Source organism: Haliotis rubra, unplaced genomic scaffold, assembly GCF_003918875.1.
Source record: "Haliotis rubra isolate DU_JTF1 unplaced genomic scaffold, ASM391887v1 Scf964, whole genome shotgun sequence".
Lineage (NCBI taxonomy): Eukaryota > Metazoa > Mollusca > Gastropoda > Lepetellida > Haliotidae > Haliotis > Haliotis rubra.
Genome location: NW_025767706.1, coordinates 139,209 through 161,934, shown reverse-complemented (window position 1 = coordinate 161,934; position 22,726 = coordinate 139,209). Strand labels below are relative to the sequence as shown.

The following is a 22,726-nucleotide window of genomic DNA, read 5'->3' as shown; positions in this document are numbered from 1 at the left end:
TGAAGAAAATATTAAATAATTTGAACAAGTCTACTGCCATGTTTACTGTACACACAGCAACACTGATAAACTGTGAAATGGTAAAGCTTGTATCCTCGAGTCATCTGTTTTCGTTCAACATCTGTTTTCGGTCGGCCGTTTGCGTGTTCATTTCTCGCGGTTATTAGCGAGATATTACGTCACCAGACAGGTTATTTTTAGCAGGAGGTCGACTGCTTCAGCTCTGACTAACAAAATGCTTCGTGTGAAATTTAGTAAGGTACATGATTGCAAACACATGTAAATGTTACGTTTTAGAACCGAGTTTACTAATGCATAAATTTTCATGTAATCAAAATGCTATATCTAAAATATCGTCAGCTCCACCTTTTCAGTATAGCGTCGTCTGCTTGTTTATGGTATGACGTATCATTATCACATGACATATCACGTGGCGTTGCCGTCGTAAAAAAATATATATGGAAACTGGATAGGGTCATCTCTTATTACGATTTTCCAAAATACTCATTTAATTTTCGAAACTGCAATGAATATTTCTGTGTCATGGGCCCAGTGTACTCATCCTGCATGCTGTCATTGGGTCCACCTCAAGCTGTGCACCTCCGTATGTGTAGTGAGATCTTCTGATGAGTTTTGGTGCCCTTGTCAGCCGCGAACCGGAGGAGTGAAACATGCCTGGACATGTGATGTAACTAGCAAAGTCTTATCATGATTAACTTTGACATGAAATTATTACGACCATAGTTTCTAATAATTATTATTGGAACTATTACAAATATTCTTTTTGGACTGGATGTTTATCAACTTTATATTATAAAAATATCAGCATAGCACGAATACTGCTATTAGATTTCTGTTTTACGGAGAACCAATGAAGTGAACGAAAACAGATGACGTCACTTCCGCATTCACGATCTTTGCGTAGCGAACTATGAGGCCTGCTGTGCGGGTGAAACACGAGGTTAATCCGTCAGATATTTGAATATCATAAATAAATAACAAACAAACGAGGTAGGTTTGTTTATTATCGATTTATTCATGCACTTTATGTTACATTGGTCGACAAATCCTTACATGACCGAAAGTCAGATGATTTGTTCTTCAAATATGTGGAGGCGGGGGATATGTCATCTTCTGATGACTCTTGTTTTATATGCTCATTGTTATCCCCATAGCGCATTTTGCGGGGGTTGGACTCCCCGTCCGTCCGATGCACATTTGTCTTTTCGGACAGAACTCTAAAACCGTTCAATATTTCTTCACCAAACTTGGCACATACATGGCTCTGGTGGTGTACTGGTGCCTTTTTCCGTAGTTTTGGAATTCTGAATTAAATATTCTTGGGCGTTTCCATGGCAACATGTTCGACTTAGACTGAAATTGGTGGTAGTGCTCTTTTCCGGAGCAGAACTCTAAAACCGTTCAATATGTCTTCACCAAACTTGGCACATAGATAGATCTGGTGGTGTACTGGTGCCTTTTGGTAGTTTTGGATTTCTGAATAAAATATTTTTTGCATATCCATGGCAACAAGTTTGACTTAGACTGAAATTGGTGGTTGTGCTTTTTTCCGGAGCAGAACTTAAAAACTGTTCATTGTTTCAGCACGAAATTTCATACATAGGTAGGTCTAGTGGTGATCTGGTGCCTTTTGGTAGTTTTGGATTTCTGAATAAAAGATTTTTTGCGTTTCCATGGCAACATTTTTGGCTTCAACTGAATTTGGTGGTAGTGCTCCTTTCTGAAACCTGAACTTTGAAACCTTTCAGTACTCTCCTTCCACTTATCTATATACATGCCAAAACATTTGACATAATCATAACTCGTAGACATGTCCATGAAGAGTATTTTGCCATTGCGGGGGATATTGATGACTTTGTCTTCTTGTTTTTCTTGGTTTCCATGGAAACGATTCGGACTTAGTCTCAAAAAGGAGGGATTGGTTTCATTTCCGGAGCACAACTCGAAACCCGTTCAATATCTTTAAACAAAATGTGGTAGATATATGAAACAGAACCTAAAGTGGTGCAATTTGCTATTTGCAGGTTTTGGTCATTTTTATTTTTATTGGTTCCCATGGAAACATTTTGGACTTAGTCTCAAAAAGGAGGGTTGGGTTTCGTTTCCGAAGCACAACTCGAAAACCGTTCAGTATCTTTCATCAAAACGTTTCGGATATATCAAACAGGACCTAATGTGGTGCCTTTTGCTATTTACAGATTTTTGGCGTTTTTACTTTTCCCGTTTCCATAAAGGGAGGATGGGTTTCGTATTATTCATTGTTTATCTCGAAAACCGTTGTATAGGTCATTGTTTATCTACAGCTTTGTTGTACAGATATTCTTTATCTTGAGCTTTGTTGTAATCCCATTGTTTATCTTCAGATTTTTGGCATTTTTATTATTCATTGTTTATCTTCAGCTTTGTTGTATAGGTCATTGTTTATCTTCAGCTTTGTTGTATAGGTCATTGTTTATCTTCAGCTTTGTTGTACAGGTCATTGTTTATCTTGAGCTTTGTTGTACAGGTCATTGTTTATCTTCAGCTTTGTTGTACAGGCCATTGTTTATCTTCAGCTTTGTTGTACAGGTCATTGTTTATCTTCAGCTTTGTTGTACAGGCCATTGTTTATCTTCATTGTTTATCTTCAGCTTTGTTGTACAGGTCATTGTTTATCTTCAGCTTTGTTTGTTGTATAGGTCATTGTTTATCTTCAGCTTTGTTGTACAGGCCATTGTTTATCTTGAGCTTTGTTGTATAGGCCATTGTTTATCTTGAGCTTTGTTGTACAGGTCATTGTTTATCTTGAGCTTTGTTGTATAGGTCATTGTTTATCTTGAGCTTTGTTGTATAGGTCATTGTTTATCTTGAGCTTTGTTGTACAGGTCATTTTGTGTATCTTCAGCTTTGTTGTACAGGCCATTGTTTATCTTCAGCTTTGTTGTACAGGTCATTGTTCATCTTCAGCTTTGTTGTACAGGCCTTTGTTTATCTTCTTCAGCTTTGTTGTACAGGTCATTGTTTATCTTGAGCTTTGTTGTATAAGTCATTGTTTATCTTCAGCTTTGTTGTACAGGTCATTGTTTATCTTGAGCTTTGTTGTACAGGCCATTGTTTATCTTCAGCTTTGTTGTACAGGCCATTGTTTATCTTCAGCTTTGTTGTACAGGTCATTGTTTATCTTGAGCTTTGTTGTATAGGTCATTGTTTATCTTCAGCTTTGTTGTACAGGCCATTGTTTATCTTGAGCTTTGTTGTATAGGCCATTGTTTATCTTGAGCTTTGTTGTACAGGTCATTGTTTATCTTGAGCTTTGTTGTACAGGTCATTGTTTATCTTCAGCTTTGTTGCACAGGTCATTGTTTATCTTCAGCTTTGTTGCACAGGTCATTGTTTATCTTCAGCTTTGTTGTACAGGCCTTTGTTTATCTTGAGCTTTGTTGTACAGGTCATTGTTTATCTTCAGCTTTGTTGTACAGGTCATTGTTTATCTTCAGCTTTGTTGCACAGGTCATTGTTTATCTTCAGCTTTGTTGCACAGGTCATTGTTTATCTTGAGCTTTGTTGTATAGGCCATTGTTTATCTTGAGCTTTGTTGCACAGGCCATTTGAGCTTTGTATCTTGAGCTTTGTTGTACAGGTCATTGTTTATCTTCAGCTTTGTTGTACAGGCCATTGTTTATCTTCAGCTTTGTTGTATAGGTCATTGTTTATCTTGAGCTTTGTTGTACAGGTCATTGTTTATCTTCAGCTTTGTTGTACAGGTCATTGTTTATCTTCAGCTTTGTTGCACAGGTCATTGTTTATCTTGAGCTTTGTTGTACAGGTCATTGTTTATCTTCAGCTTTGTTGTACAGGCCATTGTTTATCTTGAGCTTTGTTGTACAGGTCATTGTTTATCTTCAGCTTTGTTGTACAGGTCATTGTTTATCTTCAGCTTTGTTGTACAGGCCATTGTTTATCTTGAGCTTTGTTGTATAGGCCATTGTTTATCTTGAGCTTTGTTGTACAGGCCATTGTTTATCTTGAGCTTTGTTGTACAGGTCATTGTTTATCTTCAGCTTTGTTGTACAGGCCATTGTTTATCTTCAGCTTTGTTGTACAGGCCATTGTTTATCTTCAGCTTTGTTGTACAGGCCATTGTTTATCTTCAGCTTTGTTGTACAGGCCATTGTTTATCTTGAGCTTTGTTGTACAGGCCATTGTTTATCTTGAGCTTTGTTGTACAGGTCATTGTGTATCTTCAGCTTTGTTGCACAGGTCATTCTTTATCTTGAGCTTTGTTGTACAGGCCATTGTTTATCTTGAGCTTTGTTGTACAGGCCATTGTTTATCTTCAGCTTTGTTGTACAGGTCATTGTTTATCTTCAGCTTTGTTGCACAGGTCATTGTTTATCTTCAGCTTTGTTGCACAGGTCATTGTTTATCTTGAGCTTTGTTGTATAGGCCATTGTTTATCTTGAGCTTTGTTGCACAGGTCATTGTTTATCTTGAGCTTTGTTGTACAGGCCATTGTGTATCTTGAGCTTTGTTGTACAGGTCATTGTTTATCTTCAGCTTTGTTGTACGGGTCATTTGTTTTATCTTGAGCTTTGTTGTATAGGCCATTGTTTACCTTCAGCTTTGTTGTACAGGTCATTGTTTATCTTCAGCTTTGTTGTACAGGCCATTGTTTATCTTGAGCTTTGTTGTATAGGCCATTGTTTATCTTGAGCTTTGTTGTATAGGTCATTGTTTATCTTGAGCTTTGTTGTACAGGTCATTGTTTATCTTCAGCTTTGTTGTACAGGTCATTGTTTATCTTCAGCTTTGTTGTACAGGTCATTGTTTATCTTGAGCTTTGTTGTACAGGTCATTGTTTATCTTCAGCTTTGTTGTACAGGTCATTGTTTATCTTGAGCTTTGTTGTACAGGTCATTGTTTATCTTCAGCTTTGTTGTTTACTTGAGGTCATTCTTTATCTTGAGCTTTGTTGTATAGGCCATTGTTTATCTTGAGCTTTGTTGTACAGGTCATTGTTTATCTTCAGCTTTGTTGTACAGGCCATTGTTTATCTTGAGCTTTGTTGTATAGGCCATTGTTTATCTTGAGCTTTGTTGTATAGGTCATTGTTTATCTTGAGCTTTGTTGTACAGGTCATTGTTTATCTTCAGCTTTGTTGTATAGGTCATTGTTTATCTTGAGCTTTGTTGTACAGGCCATTGTTTATCTTAAGCTTTGTTGTACAGGCCATTGTTTATCTTGAGCTTTGTTTGTACAGGTCATTGTTTATCTTGAGCTTTGTTGTACAGGTCATTGTTTATCTTCAGCTTTGTGGTATAGGTTTCCACCCATGTGCCGTGAACCTGACTTGACAATATTCTTCAAAATATCAAGATAAAAACTGCATGACCTTATTTATGAAAGCAAGGGACACTAACTAGAGTTCACAAGATGGAGCTGAAGCCTCTATACTGAAACCATTACAGAATGTCCCAATTGGTGGTGAAAAGGAACATTTGGAGTGATTCCCCAGGGACATGTATCCTGTGTCTCCGCCGTGTAGCTGGAATTTCTCTCAGAGTCAGTCTGGATTTGGAGTGACATAGATATCACTCAAGTCTGACTAGTGAGTTTGGTTTTACGCCGCTTTTAGTAATATTCCAGCAACATCACAGCAGGGGACACCAGAAATGGGGTTCACACATTGTACCCATGTGAGGATTCGAACCCGGGTCTTCGGCGTGACGAGCCAACACTTTAACCACTAGGCTACCCCATTACCCCTATCACACAAGACACAAGATTATCAGCATCCGTCAGGCTACATCAAGGTAAGGAGCCTGATGCTGGAGACTGGTGCACATCAAAAGGTTTCACATGGTAGATGTCTGTTGGAAAGAATGCTTTTAAATGCACACGAAACTACATTTCTTGGTCCCAACTTCCCGCACAGTAAATCTCATGTCATTGAAGCTCCATATGACAACATGTCATCAGTGAGCAAATGTCCCAGGAAAGCAAGCAGATGTGTCCAGAAAGATTCTGGTGTCAGTTCCTGGGGAAGCAACCCAAGCAACATGGCTCCAACATCCATCATTTCAAAAACCAATGGAGGTAATCTCACCAAATGTCCTTGATAAGCTCAGTCCACAAAACCAAATTTTGAAAACCGCTGCAAAATTTGTGGTGATGTTTTTCGAAGTCATGGTTCATTTTGGGCTCATATGTTGTTCCATAAAAGTATGGAAACCTTAAGGACTTTGTGGATTGTTTTGAAGGCAAGAGCCTGATAAACCAGACATACATCAAGTATCATGTTAAGATACATTCTCAGGGTTTTACACAGACTTTTAAAAATGGGAGTCATGGTGACTCACAATATTTATTTTTGGGAGTCATTTTCAATATTTGGGAGTCATGAAAATTTTAATATTTCTTGGTGTTAATCATTCTCAGTATGTAACTGCCTATGTCACACCACCAAATGAAACTACAGCATTGCTCAGTTCAAACAGCCAGGATTACTGTCTCCTCTGAGTTCTCTGGAACAATCTGAAAGCTCTGTAAAAGTCAAACTATCATCAAACAATATCAGGTTTTTTGCTTATCAAATCAATTTTATTGAACTGAATTGTGAGGGCCACCCATAAAACTTGCATCAAGCATGACTCGTATGATAATATTTTGAGAGTCGTTCACAACATTGTTGCGTCAAATACGCAGGAATCGCGCGTCATGTAAAACCCCGATTCTTCAGAGAAGCCATTAATGTGCAGCATCTGTAACAAAGCATTCCATTATCAGCAGAGTTTGACCTTTAACCTCAAGGTGCCTGCCAGGCAGAAACAACATCTGTGTTTTACTTGTGGACACCATGGTGCAGACAGGTATCGATTCCTCTCACACAAGTATCAGGTCAAGGTCATATACAAGTGTGATGTATATTCGAAAGTATACAGCAGAGAGGTTGCTCTGGTCAGTCAGAGCTGTGCACATGTGCAGTGGCCACGTTGACATAGAGAAGAGGATCTTTATGAATGTGAAGAACTATTGTACAAATAGAAAAATGAAGGTTGAAGGAACCATAGTTTTAGAATGTTCCAGTATTATTTCCTGATACAGAAGATGGCAGTTAGTGTTGAATGGTGCTAAACCTTAACCCACAGCCAAATTATACATGATCACCTCCTGTGTACTGCAGGTGACTAACAAATGTGGATGGTTTCGTTTGGTTTTGATAGACGACGGATTGGCTGTGATAGTCTCCAGTTTCAGCTGTTTGGTGAATGTTTTTAGCCCTGTGTATGTCTAGTGTTAGAGCCAGTTGGTGGAAGCACTGACAAAACCTGCTCAGCCTCCAACTAGTATCAAGGAATTCCCTTGTGACATCAGACAAGGAGGTCCAGGCTCAATGTTCAATGTCTCGCCAACACTTTGTGCATGTGCAGTATTCTGTATTCAAACCTATCTCATTTATTGGTTGACATTTTCAGAACAGAGTCTATCATTCAATATCCTTTGATATTAACTTTTTCCAGAGATGTAACCCATGTTCCTGAGTTTCAAGGCCTTGTAAATCATTTGGTAGCAGAATCTTCAAATGAAAATTAGATATCCAAACATTCGCCAACTGGACAGTGGTCACATGGGCTACCGTTGATATGATATGCAAGTAAAGCACAAATATAGTATGACCAGAAATTATTGAGAATTTTAGGAATGTGTTTAATTGGATTTCTAGTATAAACAACCTTCACCAGCTATCAAGTGCTTGGTTTCATTCAAGAGAGACAACTCCGTTAATCCTTTTTCATTTGTTTGTGAAGAGTTATCCCCCTTTGTTTACTTGCTAGCAGACGACATTTTCAGTGATCCTCAGTATGGATGATTTAGAGAAGGGGAAGTTGATTTTAGAGTATAAGAACAAGGACATCGGATCAGCTAAAGTGATTTCAAGTAGAACAGGCATCCCTTTGGCCACTGTTTATCATGTTTTGAAAAATATTGCAAATGGATATGGCATTGAGCACCAGGTAGGCCCAGAAAATTGACTGTCGGTGACAGGAGGCGGCTTGGTATTCTTGTTTCTAAAAAACAAACGAAGGAGTTTAGAAAACTTAAGGCTGGATATGATTGATAGAGGAACTGTGGCAGTCTGTAAGGAGACCACTAGAACTGAGCTGCATGCAATGGGTTGGCAGAAAAGTCGAGGAATTCCATCACCGATCATGAAACCTGAACAAAAGGAGCGAAGGTTGAACTGGTGCTTACAGCATAGAAATTTTAACTGGGACAATGTGATTTTCTCAGATGAAAGTTCTGTGTGGCTGTTTCCTAATACACTGAAATTCTGGACCAAACAAACTGAAAAACCTTTGTATCAGCGCCCAAAGTACAGTCCGAAATTTAACGTGTGGGGTGGCATATCTGTGTTAGGGGCAACGCCCCTCTGTGTTTTTTAAGGAAATATGAACAGTGAGCGGTACACAGATATTTTCGAGGGACTTTACTTCCATCTGCTCACGTGTTCTATGGAAATATTTGGATTTTCCAGCAGGACAACGACCCAAAACATCGTTCAAAGCATTCACAGGCCTGGTTTCGGACCCAAAATATGACATTATTAGATTGGCCAAGCTATAGCCCTGACCTAAATCCAATAGACGTTGTTTGGGGACTTATGAAGGAAAGTGTCAATAAGAAAAGTCTGACAAATATTTCTGAAATGAAAGAAGAGGTGGTCCGATATTGGGACAGCATGGACCACGACTTTCTAACTTCTTTGATCAGTAGTATGCCCCGCCGCATTGAAGCCTGCATTGCTGCCCATGATGACTTGACAAAATACTAACTGTTCACATGTCTTTGAATCTGGAGTTATGTTCTGCTAATATTCACATTTAATACGTGAGTTATGAGTGAAAATTTTTTAAAATTTACAATCTTTAAATTCTCAATAATTTCTGGTTGTACTGTAATTGTTTCAGTTGATAACAAGCCATCATTTAAATGGCCACACAGTGATTCCTTACTTGTATCAGTGAGTGGGTTTGACGCATTGTGATTCCGTACATGTATCAATTAGTGGGTTTGACGCATTGTGATTCCTTACGTGTATCAATTATTGGGTTTGACGCATTGTGATTCCGTACATGTATCAGTGAGTGGGTTTGACGCATTTTGATTCCGTACATGTATCAATTTGTGGGTTTGACGCATTGTGATTCCGTACATGTATCAATTAGTGAGTTTGACGCATTGTGATTCCGTACATGTATCAATTTGTGGGTTTGACGCATTGTGATTCCGTACATGTATCAATTTGTGGGTTTTGACGCATTGTGATTCCGTACATGTATCAATTTGTGGGTTTGACGCATTGTGATTCCGTACATGTATCAGTTTGTGGGTTTGACGCATTGTGATTCCGTACATGTATCAATTAGTGGGTTTGACGCATTGTGATTCCTTACTTGTGTCAATTAGTGGGTTTGACGCATTGTGATTCCGTACGTGTATCAATGAATAAGTTTGACGCATTGTGATTCTGTACATGTATCAATTAGTGGGTTTTGATGAGTGGGTCAGGCCTGTCGTGGCATCCCTTGCTTGACCAACACATCACCTGTGAAATTTGGTTTATTCAACCATAGTTTCATACACATTCATATATATACACCTCGTCAAAAGTATCGCACCACCCATTTGAAAGTCAAAGTAGAAATATAATTTTCAGGGGTGAAGGATGCACCGACATGCGACATGGATGGCATCCATACATCAGAGTGTCATCAGCACCATCAGACGACACCTGAATTCTGCAGGATTGAGAGCAAGACAACCAATCAGACGTCCACTCCTCACAAATCAGGACCGCCATGCCTGTTTAGCCTGGTGCCAAGCACGTGCTCACTGAAACCTGAGGACATGGAGAAAGATCCACTGGTCCAATGAAAGCCGAATTTTGCTGCATCCTACAGACAGGAGGGCACGAGACAGAGAGGCACAGCATATGATCAGAAGAACATTGGTGTGGGGGGTGTTGTTCCTTTGACTGTAAACTTTACCTCATCACAGTTCCCGGGCACTGAATGGACAGAGGTACCAGAACTTGATCCTGGACGGTGCTGCCTCATTTCGATAACCATGCTCTCGCCGCACATCCAGCCTTCATGGACAAATGCCAGACCACATTGCGCTCGCGCTGTTGTTGTTCAGCAACTCCAACACAACGCCATTCTCATTCCAATTTAGATCAAGCCATTTTTTCCGTGTAAGCCCGACAGGTTGCAAAGCTTTATATTTAGATAGTATATTATGGGCTTGTCCAACTTTCATAGCAAAATCATGTGCAAGCCCGGGTTTTTTTTTTACAATGGAAGCTACGCCCCCTGAACGCCATTGAGACGGCCAGAAGTCCAGACATAAATTCTATTGAGCATTTGTGGGACATTTTGGGACGTAGGGTGAGAGCAAAGGGATCCTCCAATTCAGAACCTGGAATTGACCCATGCATCGCATGATGAGTGGCAGCAGATCCCCCAACAGACGTCTGGTGGTCAGTATGAGACGGCGTGTAGAAAATGTTATCCAAGTGCGAAGCAGTTACACCAGATACTGAGTTAGCCAGTCATTGTGGACCTTACTAGTATGTTTAACATTAATGAAATGCGAACTGTGTTGTGTGTCTCTTGCAAGGACTCCGGCAGCCATACTTATTTCACCTTATTTTACGGTGATTTTAGTGAACTTTCCTACAATTAAACCTTCAATTAGTGCTCAAATTCGGTCTTGTGTTGTCAATTTTCTGACTGAACGCTCACATGAGGCCATCTAAACAGTTTAATGAGCTGAATCTAAGCACCATTATTATGAGGTTGTAGATCCAGTTTTACTTAGTGAAAAACAGTGGGTGGTGCAATATTTATGACGAGGTGCAGATTTAGATAAATGCTACATATCTCAGCAATGATTATTTCTCCAGTTTTTATTTACATAATATACAGAAGAAACAGTTATTATCAAAGAGTATTTAAATATATCATTGAATATACACTGCCATGACTAAATCAAATCAAGTAAAATGTTAGTGCTTCAAGTTCACTCACATCATTCTTCTGATAACCTTTAAAAAAGACAGAATTGCCGAGTTCTCCCTTCATTTTTAACATTTTGGATCTTGCTCAGATTTCCCAGGTTTCCCGGAAGTCCACATAACCTGGTGGCACCATGAAGAAGACTCCATACATGTGACACGGCGCTACTCACTGTACAGTACTCTCCAGTAACCTCACAGGTTAGACATGTGGGTGAACTTGACTCAGAAAAACCCTCACTAAATACTGTTTCTTCTTCATATAGCCTGTCTCTGTTGAGATTTGACCACAGGGAAACCTTCACTACTCTCAGCCATATGGAGCAGCTGTTGATTTATAAACTGTGATGTATAAACAGGTCAGGTAACAGTCTTTATTAATACATATTATGCATATGTAAACAGAAGTGCAGCATCACCCCAGCATGAACCCACATCACTCATCCCTGTAAGCATTACACACTGACACCACAACATCTAGTACAACAGACTCACAACACAATACTTCTACAGGCAATTCTCCAAGAACTAATAAACAGAATCAGAAGAGACTATTCTTGCTGAAACCATGGTAACAGTAATGACTGGTTAAAATAACAAATTTGTGTACACATTGCACTGCAGATGAAATCTGACTCTGAAGTTGTGAAATATAACAAAAACTCTGACAAACAAGCCCAACATGGCGGTACACCAAAGGAACATGTCCAGCCATGGTGTCTGGGACAGCCGGGTTTTACAGTCTGTACAGTCCTACAATTTGTCTAATCCAGTTAACACCTGAAACTTTCACCACCCCACGTAGACATGATCAGTTGTGACTTTTGATAAACCACTCGACCATGAGTGTAACAATACCTGTAGCAACACCGTAGCAACCAGTATAACAACTGTGTGTTGATGGTGGGAGATGCTGCACTGTCCATCTGAAGACACAATATTTTCATATCATAAACCAAAAGCATGGAATGCACTAAATAGTTAGTCAACTGTATACATTCTAATATGTTGATTAAATAATTCATTTTACCTGGACATTCTCATTCCAAATTAGATCAAGATATATTATTCAAAATCTGTGTGCATCTGGCATAGCTGCTCTCCAATAGTAATAATCCTGACTCAGCATTACATCTCTTGATGTCATGGAGTGAAAGCACCATGGATTACAATAATGCGTATATTGTTGAGCTACGAAGAGCAGCAGAGCATATTCTGTCCTGGTGTGCCTGCTTATGGAAAGAACCATGTTTACCTTTGAAAATCCCAAACATTCATGGCTAGTGTACATAGTGACAGATTCTGTCTTTGTTCCACAGAGGCTCAGCCATGATACAGAACACTGAAATATTTACAACTATACATGAATCTACACATCATCAACGACAAAATGTGAGAATGAAGGCGTAATAATCTGTCATCAGAAATGAAATATATCATTAAATACCCCTCAATACCAACATTGGTCCCCCAGGCATCATATCAGGTCACTCAAAGTACTTCATCCCCCGTTACATATCTAGGAATATGTAGTCTGACAATAAACATGGTGTATATATATACAATCACAGGGTACTTGCACTGTCTCTCCCTGCCATGACAGCATACAGTGTGACAGTAGCCAACATGGCTCAGTGTGACAGTGTCCAACATGGCTCAGTGTGACAGTGGCCAACATGGCTCAGTGTGACAGTGTCCAACATGGCTCAGTGTGACAGTGGCCAACATGGCTCAGCGTGACAGTGGCCAACATGGATCAGTGTGACAGTGGCCAACATGGCTCAGTGTGACAGTGTCCGACATGGCTCAGCGTGAGAGTATCCCACATTGCCCAGCGTGAGAGTGTCCAACATGGCTCAGCGTGAGAGTGTCCAACATGACTTCGTGTGACCACATAGCATCTTCCCCACTGATCAGTTGTTGCCAACAATTATTTCTTTTTCATTCACTTTGATGTTGGGGTTTGCTAGGGGGTCAAGGAATGGATCGTTGTCAGTAGCCTTGCGGCCCAGCTTGGACATGATGATGATGAAGGTGATGAATCCCAGAATGCCCAGTACAAGCACCAGGAAAAAACGTTTCCTGACAGCATTAGGGTCTTGCTTCTTCTTCTTGTCAACAGATCTAGCAAAGAATAACTATCATTAGAAATTTTCTGTCAGTCACAAACACTGATGCTTTCAATTAGAAACTATAACTAAAACAAAGCTTGAATTTAATCAGACAAACTTAACTACATCTAATATTAAATATACTTATGTTTATATAATTACCCTACATTACACATAATGCAATCACTTGCAGTTGAGCATATCAAACACTCAATGGAGGTCCTTACCCAGAGAGAAGACCTCGAAAAAACAAATCTCCCAAACATGCCTCCACCATAAACTAGGTCCTTGCATGGAGGAAGCATATCAAGTACACTCCAAAGAAGGTCCTTGCATGGAGGAAGCACATCAAGTACACTCCAAAGAAGGTCCTTGCAGGAGGAAGCACATCAAGTACACTCCAAAGAAGGTCCTTGCATGGAGGAAGCACATCAAGTACACTCCAAAGAAGGTCCTTGCATGGAGGAAGCACATCAAGTACACTCCAAAGAAGGTCCTTGCATGGAGGAAGCACATCAAGTACACTCAAAAGGTCCTTGCATGGAGGAAGCACATCAACACTCCACAAAGAAGGTCCTTGCGTGGAGGAAGCATATCAAGTACACTCCAAAGAAGGTCCTTGCATGGAGGAAGCATATCAAGTACACTCCAAAGAAGGTCCTTGCATGGAGGAAGCACATCAAGTACACTCCAAAGAAGGTCCTTGCATGGAGGAAGCACATCAAGTACACTCCACAGAAGGTCTCCAAAGTACACTCCAAAGGGTCCTTGCGTGGAGGGAAGCACATCAAGTACACTCCAAAGAAGGTCCTTGCATGGAGGAAGCATATCAAGTACACTCCAAAGAAGGTCCTTGCGTGGAGGAAGCATATCAAGTACACTCCAAAGAAGGTCCTTGCGTGGAGGAAGCATATCAAGTACACTCCAAAGAAGGTCCTTGCGTGGAGGAAGCACATCAAGTACACTCCAAAGAAGGTCCTTGCGTGGAGGAAGCATATCAAGTACACTCCAAAGAAGGTCCTTGCGTGGAGGAAGCATATCAAGTACACTCCAAAGAAGGTCCTTGCATGGAGGAAGCATATCAAGTACACTCCACAGAAGGTCCTTGCATGGAGGAAGCATATCAAGTACACTCCAAAGAAGGTCCTTGCATGGAGGAAGCATTGCGTGGAGGAAGCATATCAAGTACACACTCCAAAGAAGGTCCTTGCATGGATGGAGGAAGCATATCAAGTACACTCCAAAGAAGGTCCTTCCACAGAAGGTCCTTGCATGGAGGAAGCATATCAAGTACACTCCAAAGAAGGTCCTTGTGGAGGAAGCATATGGAGGTCCTTGCTTGGGAGGAAGCATATCAAGTACACTCCAAAGAAGGTCCTTGCATTGCATGGAGGAAGCATATCATCAAGTCCTTGCATGGAGGAAGCACATCAAGTACCTCCAAGAAGGTCCTTGCGCCTTGCAGGAGGAAGGTCACATCAAGTACACTCCAAAGAAGGTCCTTGTCCTCAAGTACACTCCAAAGCGTCGCTATGCTGGAGGAAGCATATCAAGTACACTCCAAAGAAGGTCCTTGCGGAGGAAGGAAGCATATCAAGTACACTCCAAAGAAGGTCCTTGCGTGGAGGAAGCATATCAAGTACACTCCAAAGAAGGTCCTTACACTCCAAAGTGGAGGAGGAAGCACATCAAGTACACACTCAAAGAAGGTCCTTGCTTGGAGGAAGCACATCCAAAGAAGGTCCTTGCATGGAGGAAGCACATCAAGTACACTCCAAAGAAGGTCCTTGCGTGGAGGAAGCACATCAAGTACACTCCAAAGAAGGTCCTTGCGTGGAGGAAGCACATCAAGTACACTCCAAAGAAGGTCCTTGCATGGAGGAAGCACATCAAGTACACTCCCGGAGGAAGCATATCAAGTACACTCCAAAGTACAGGTCCTTGCGTGGAGGAAGCACATCACATCAAGTACACACCAAAGAAGGTCCTTGCATGGAGGAAGCACATCAAGTACACACTCTGAAGAAGGTCCTTGCATGGAGGAAGCATATCAAGTACACTCCGAAGAAGGTCCTTGCTTGGAGGAAAGCATATCAAGTAGGGACATTACCTGTGTGCTGTAGGATAAGTATATTAATATATAACATGACATCGAGATAAACTGTCAGATTGTATGCATCTGGAGGTGGCCATCTGCTTATCATATGCTGTCCCAAAGTTAGCTTTCCAGGAGAAAGAGTCTTGCTGTAACCAAGGCCGATGACATTCAGATGGAAACAAGGCCACCATTGGGACAGTAACTTGGGTGAAAAGCCAAAGCGATTCTAAACAGCAGGAACATCCACTGGTTGTGGATACAGATGAATCAGAAATGAAGAAAGCATCAGTCACATGGGTGGATATGTGTTTGCAGATAATAGTCCTGAAGGTCAAGGTTGTAACATGGAAGTATGGTGAGTACTTTAGATTTCGCTTGTTGAAAAGGGAAAGATTTTTTATCATCCTCATCTTAGTGGTGCCCTTTTGGGGACAAAAAAGATGGGGGTGTACAATCTCAATGGCTTTTTTTGTTTAACAAAGTGGCAATACTGTCATGAAGAGTTTGATGTTGTTTGCCCAGATAGACAAAGATGGTGGGGCTGTTGTCAACGGTGTGTCAGATGAAAGTTGATGGCGTACCTGTGGCACAAATTGCTCGTAACATGTGTATCCTCCAAAATAATCCAGTAACACTAATGTTGCCAATCAGAATGACTGGGGTTCTGAGTTCCCGGTTTTGGATGGACCCTATTTCAATTCTTGCCCTTCTGGTCAGAACCCTGTCTGTGGCTTTCCCAAACGGCACCTGAACATCTTCCTGCCTTATCCTTCAAGGACTAACAGCGGATCACAAAGCTGCCCATCTTGGATCATTAGGACAGAGACTGAAAGACATGCTCTATTGCCTTGAAGACAGTCTCATCATAAGAATATGCTGAGTGTGCAATACATTGCCATTACATAAGGTTGAGGATGACCAGGCCTCTTTCATTCCAACATCCAGTTAGTAAGAGAGTATAAATAAGATTGATTTGACCTTGTTCAAAGGGCACCACTGTCATGTCAGTGCAGTTTGTCATAGATCTAATGGGATGCTCGTCCTGTTTTTAACAAGGCACCTTGAAAGGTAGGGTCAGGGTAGATTGTTGTCACAAACTGCTGGCCACATGACCAAATCGAACACCCAGGTAGTAATAGACGCCTGAATCAGATGATTTTCTTGACGTGCTGGAGGCACCAGAGGGGCCTATGGTACACTAGAGGTAGGGCAAATGGGGCAGAGACATTATATGGCAAATATCTGCGGCACTTAAGCCTGTTGCAACAAGGATTGTTAAAAAGAATGCATCCAAGCAGAAATCATAATAGGTGGATAGGCTGAAGACGCTGATAAACCCAGTGGGGCAGATATCCCAAAGGCTGCAGGAACAGTAGGCATTGATACCAGAGAGGGCAAGTCTGACGACTGGCCCTCGGGTCCTTAGAGGCAAATGTGGAGTGGAGGTTTTCTGAGCCTAACACTATTGCCAAACATCAACACAGGGTAAAGTAAAAGGTGTTGTCAAATATTTACAAACATAAAATTTTGACAATTGATCAAGGTCTGGCCTTCTCACAGCTTTGCTCTTACCACAGAATAAGAGCAGTAAAGGAAGAGATTGCTTTATGTGTAATGTAGACAAAGTTAACCATACATCTCTCCGACAAGAACTTTAAGATTCCACCACTGATCAGTGCAAATGCATAGTCACTCACTTAAACCAGCGGGCCATCCAGTTGAAAGCAGATCTCCTTTTGTACTTGTCTTCATCATGGTCAGGTGACATGTTGAATATTTCATCACCCTTTGTTGTGTCAAACAATTTCCGTGGATCAACTGAAACATTCAAGAAGAATCACAGTCACAACAAGAAGACTTATTTTATTCAGTCAATATACAGTAAAGTTGTTTTTCAAATATTTTCCTTCTAACTTCCTTGAAAGGCAGTCCTTAACTGTTAACATACATATAATGAGGACGGCTTAAAAGATTTCTGATCATCTCTGGTTCTCAACCAAACTGTTAAGTAATTTCAATAATGTCCTAATACAATCTTCCAATCAACATTCATACAGTCTAAGAATACATTACTAACAACATATTAAATTGTGAATTTCAAAACAAAACACAATTCCCCTGAAGTGTTTAAAGTAGTTCAGTACACAGTTACGTAAACTGATACCAGCACATGCAGAACAATGAGTAACCATTCACACAGTACTCTGTATTGTGTACAAGTCCATGTTGATTCCAGATCTTACTTGCGTAACTGGAACCTCTGTCCTGTCCCCTTACTGATGTGCCAGCATCCACCCCAATGACACTGTGCCCCGACGCTGCCGCTACGGAGGCAGTAGTAGGGGTGCTGGTGTATGGGCTGACCTGTGCACTAGGGCGGGAGTAGTTGGGGCCAACTGAAAGGGGAGGACTGGCAGTAAGAGCAGCCTCGGCTCTAAGTGGAGCATTATCAGAACTGCTCACTGCAGGTGGAGCTGGGAAATCAGCTTCTTCAATCTGCGAAAAAGAAATACACGATCACTGTACATGTATAGGGTGTAGGATAGAGTGCAGATCCTCAAACTTGTATTAGAGGCATCACCTCTTACAAAAACTTCAACAGTGATGAAACACGCTTGTATTAGGAGATCTTTAGGGGAACTTACCAAAGGCAGTCCCAGCCCAGCACGAGCCCAGTTGACCTTGGAGAGCATGTTCCTGAGCTGGTCAGCAACCGGGGACACATTGTTGGTAGGGGGGAAGATCCCCACCCTGCATGTCGGGCAGGTGTAGCCAGCAGGGGCAGTGTTGGCAGGGAGACACTGGGCGTACTGGTTAATGCAGCCCCAATGGAACACATCTGTAAATGTGAAAAATCATTAACTTGGTGATTCTTGGTAATATCTGATAAACAACATGCAACAATCACCTGTTGCTCTATGACCATTCTACTAATTGATCATCTGAAATGTCAGATGCTGAAATAAATCTGTAACATATATCTGACCAAGTATCTATCTAGTTTGACTAACCAGACACACTGTGGAACTGTCCTGCAAATGGACTGATATTTCACTAGTCAAGAACTGACATTTTCACACTTGTCTCTTGGTTTGGTGTCAAATCATGTAATTTTCAGGCTAAAATTGATATTTTATACTTATCCTGACTGCAAGAAGAAGAGACAAGCAAAAGAGCATGAGTCACGATAAGGAAAAAATTTACCTTTACTTAAAAGTGTTTATCAACTGTCACTTGTAGTCACAAGTTACTCCACAGTGTTAGTCAAAACCTTTACTAGCCCAAACACGGCTTTTGACATCATTTTCATTAAATCTTGTTATATGTGCTATTAATAGCTCAGTGTACCAGGCCGTTTTACAAGACTCGCTTCTGACAAGTGGTAAAAGCTTGCAGACTGCTACATTATGAAGCAAATTTAAGATGGCAGTAATTACAGAGAAGTGTTAAGACAAGTTTAAGGTGTCATACCATAGCAGACCAGTCTGACACACTGGCCCAGCTCCTCACTGCTCAAGTCCTTCTGGCACAGGGGACACAGTGGGCTGTAGTCACTGTCCTGGAGCCACTGGAGGTACGACTGCACTATACACTGGAACACACCAATTGAGAGAATGCAAGAGTGAGTGAGTTTAGTTTTACACCGCACTCGGCAATATTCCAGCTATATGGAGGTGGTCTGTAAATAATCGAGTCTCGAGCAGACAATCCAGTGATCAACAGCATGAGCATCGATCTGCGCAACTGGGAACCAATCACATGTCGTCAACCAAGTCAGTGAGTCTGACCACCAGATCCTGTTAGTCGCCTCTTACGAAGTATGGGTTACTGAAGATCAATATTTTAACCCGGACCTTCATGGGTATAGAGAATGCAAGAAAACAAAATAACTCTCCTGTTTTCAGAACAGAAACTTGATTACTTGAATCCCCATTTAGTCCAAAATCACTGATGTATCAACACACAAGATAGAAATAGAATCCCTTGCTTTTCATGTTCAGCATCTGCAAATGATGAAATGAAAATCATGTACTTTGCAGTTTCTGACATAAATTATTTACTGAGTTTTGAGATTCCTTTGACAAGGTATATATACAAGCAGTTTGCGAAATTTACGCTTGTCCTATTGTCCCTAGCTAGTAAAAATTCATTAGGACCACTAAAGTTTGCAGTGGTCCTGGTGGCCAGTGAATTTTTGTATTGATAGTTAAGTAAATCTACGAATGTTATTTTGGACCAGTGAAGTACAGACAGGACCACTAATTATTGTCCACTCACTGGTCCTATGGTCTAGTGGGAAGTTTGGAAAGGTTTCTTTCCCTGTACAACTACAAGGTGCTGAGCTTTGCAACAATGAGAGAAATGTAAATCTGACTTCAGAATAAAAGCCACCATACTGTCACAGATTTGGGACAACATTGTCTGAAAGAACAGCTGCTGTCCCTGTAACCCATGACTTGTACAGGTTAATCACCATTACTTCTAAAATGTTTATGCCATGGCTAATCCTCATTGTACTGTCAATGACTGTCAGCCATCCTGTGTAAGCTTTGCAACAATGTCACTTTTCATTTACTGTTGTTCATATTTAGTATGAAATCCTTGTCAGGCAGCCTAGGGTATAAGCCTAATAAAGGCAGCAATTTATAGTGGTCAACTTCTTTATTTTGAGGAACATGACATTTTGGAGCACTTCATCAGGGGACTGGTTAGCATCTACCCTGAAATGTTGCACACATTAATAATAAAGAAGTTACATATCCATAGAACTTTCCCTGTTGTTCAACTAATATGTTGTCAGATTTCAACGCATCATTACACATAACTAAGATGAACTATCAGAACTAAATTAATAAACAAAACCTAAATTTAAAATTGATTTCTTTATCTCATGTTTACTTCACCCCATGCACAATTCCACTAATTCCTGGGAAAGCTGGCTTCTGTAATTAGCTTGGGTAGTTCAGCCACTTCTCTTTTTCTTTCATGGCTATTGTCAGATGGTCAGCAACAGGCTTGTTAGGTTGTTATTGTTCTCTGGTTTTACAGGATCTCTTCAATCATGTGGATACCCTGGTCCCAACTTCTGCCAGCAAGTTGGTATATTTCTATCCACCTCACCTCAGAGCACCTTCTTTTCAATGGGGTAAAGTTCACTAATCTACAAACTTCAGTTCTATTACTTTGTATTTTAAACATTGTTTAACATATGTTATGTTTGGGATTACACTTTCTTAGTAAAGTACAGATTCTAGTACTTCTGGGGTTGAGTCCCATCCGGGATTCAAACCCACACCCTCAGTGTACCAAAAGTACTAGAATCTGTACTTTACTAAGAAAGTGTAATCCCAAATATAACATATGCTACATTTGACCACTTTCTAAAAAATGGCATTGTGTATTTTAAACATTGTTGTTGAAAATAATACTTTAGCTAACAATGTATTGTAATATGTTCTTAATCTAACTTACTTGTATATTTGATTTGGCATCAGATTAATAAGACTTGGTAATTCTGTTCATACTAATCATATTTATCCTGTAAGTCTTGAGGACCAATCCAGACATGGTCGTAGGGACTTCATAATCCCATTCCATGCTTAATCCCTGTACAAGTACTCACTTATCACTGAGAAAGAGATGTACGGCTGTTGTAATTGCATGCCTTGTGTATTTGGAATACACATTATTATCACAAGTAATGAATACTTGATTAACAGACCAATTGTTCTTCAAACAAAACAACCAATCGATCATCGTGGAGTGTTCAAATTGGATATATATAACTGGATTATACACTGAGACAAAACACTGTGTGTGAAATATGCATCATGTCAGAAAGTGCATGTAAAACCTATAAAACCTATAAATCATCATCATCTGAGATAAGGTAAGATATGTTACTGACTTGACACCTTGACCCAAACCCTGACACTAACCTATGGATCATAAAGGGGTTTTGGCTTGTGCTAGTTCCCTTAGGATCATAAAGAAGTGGTTGTAAAGACATGTCAGCTCCCTGGGTAAGAGTTCCACCCGTAACCCCCGCTTGAAATGTATTCTATTTATTAGGATTATTTCGAGGGTTTAGGGTTAGGTTTGGGGTTAGATTTTAGGGTTAGGGTTTAGGTTTAGGTACAGGCTGTTTATAAAAAAAACATAGGCGAATATTCTTAGGCATATAATGATTAAAAATATACGGGGGTTACGGGCAGAAATCTTTCCGCTCCCTGGACCCAGGGATTGGAACTTAAGCCACTGTAGCAAGACCAAGGCAAGTGATAAAGCAAGACAGCTGGAGCGCTTTAGCATGGTAATTGCTCCGATGAGAGAAGGCTTCATCTGGTAAACTGCCCTCTTACCTTTAGATTAGGCATATGTGCAAACATGTCTGAAAGGGACATTGTCGGCAAGGGTACTATTAAAGATATGTTCCCAAGTACGTTTCTATATACATAAATGTACCCTAAACAAAGACAAAATACATAAAGGTACCTGGTACCCTAAACGGCAGACTAGTCCATATTCCTCAACAAAATAAGGAAAGCAGTTCATGTTATGGTTCATGTCCATTTGATTACTAGTGATACTGTGCATCATGAAATATACATAACTGTTTACGTTCGTTTCTTATATCGAATGCGCAATTGAATGCATCTCATACAACATGACACTTCAGATCAAGAAAACAGTGAGTGAGGAATGGACTTGTCCCAGAGTATGTTTCTTTAGTTTCATTTAGGCTGTATACAGAAATGTACCTGGGGTACATATATGTATTGTAGTATCTGTGCCGACGTTCCATTTACTGGAGCCCTTCAGAGTAAATATGACATTGTTATTAACATGAAGCATAGCATTTAGAGGAACAGCAATAGCATAAAACCTAAATAAATCCTGAACAAACATCAAATTCTACTAGTCTTCCGTATGTGTCTACCATAAGGCAAACTGGTGAAACTGCCTGAGCAAGCCAGCTGAGCCTTATGACTGATTTGAGGCATGTCATGTACAATGCACAGAAGATTTGCTTTTTGACAGATTTCTCATTCAACAACTCAGATTATCAAAACATAAATATGACATTGTAGCCGTTGAATCGCACAGAGGACTGCCATACTACTACTGACTGGGTGACCAAAAACTGAAGATGAGTATAAGTACCTGTTGGTGATTAGTCACTAAGCAGTTCTCGCAGACGTTCACTCTATGTTCAAAGCAGAACAAGTTGGTGACCTTCCGTTTCGGACACTTACACAATCCCATAATTTGAAAATGTAACAGCGTTCAAATAAATTGTATGAACAACTACGTCAACTTTAGACAAGTCGCCATGTTATTTACAGCGTGGAATTCTCGCTGAGTCTCGCGACCAGTCATGTGATACAACATTGGTCTGAAAGATTTACATCATTTTAGTGATTACTCTACAAACGTAAG

General features: G+C 40.4%; 2 protein-coding genes and 1 long non-coding RNA gene across 4 annotated transcripts in view; 2 read left to right on the top strand and 1 right to left on the bottom strand.

Annotated features, from left to right (window-relative positions):
• Positions 1–10,951: 10,951 nt before the first annotated feature.
• Positions 10,952–22,649, bottom strand: LOC124265159 (zinc finger protein-like 1 homolog). Its single transcript, XM_046699948.1, has 6 exons — positions 22,451–22,649; positions 18,758–18,878; positions 17,932–18,125; positions 17,530–17,782; positions 16,984–17,104; positions 10,952–13,201 (listed from the first exon to the last, which is right to left on the bottom strand). The coding sequence occupies exons 1-6, from the start codon at positions 22,550–22,552 to the stop codon at positions 12,991–12,993; spliced, it is 1,002 nt and encodes a 333-aa protein (XP_046555904.1). The 5' UTR covers positions 22,553–22,649; the 3' UTR covers positions 10,952–12,990.
• On the top strand, positions 13,577–14,283 carry LOC124265161. 2 transcript variants are annotated; one of them, XR_006895357.1, is made up of 3 exons: positions 13,577–13,720; positions 13,762–13,887; positions 14,122–14,283. It is a non-coding gene; the product is annotated as an uncharacterized LOC124265161 (long non-coding RNA). The 2 variants fall into 2 exon arrangements; XR_006895358.1 differs by having other exon boundaries at positions 13,762–13,929; positions 14,122–14,160.
• Positions 22,650–22,726, top strand: part of LOC124265158 — a 19,244-nt gene continuing 19,167 nt past the window's right edge. Inside the window, exon 1 of the mRNA XM_046699946.1 lies at positions 22,650–22,721. The gene's annotated coding sequence lies outside the window, so the exon portion shown is untranslated. The remainder of the gene's footprint in view (positions 22,722–22,726) is intronic.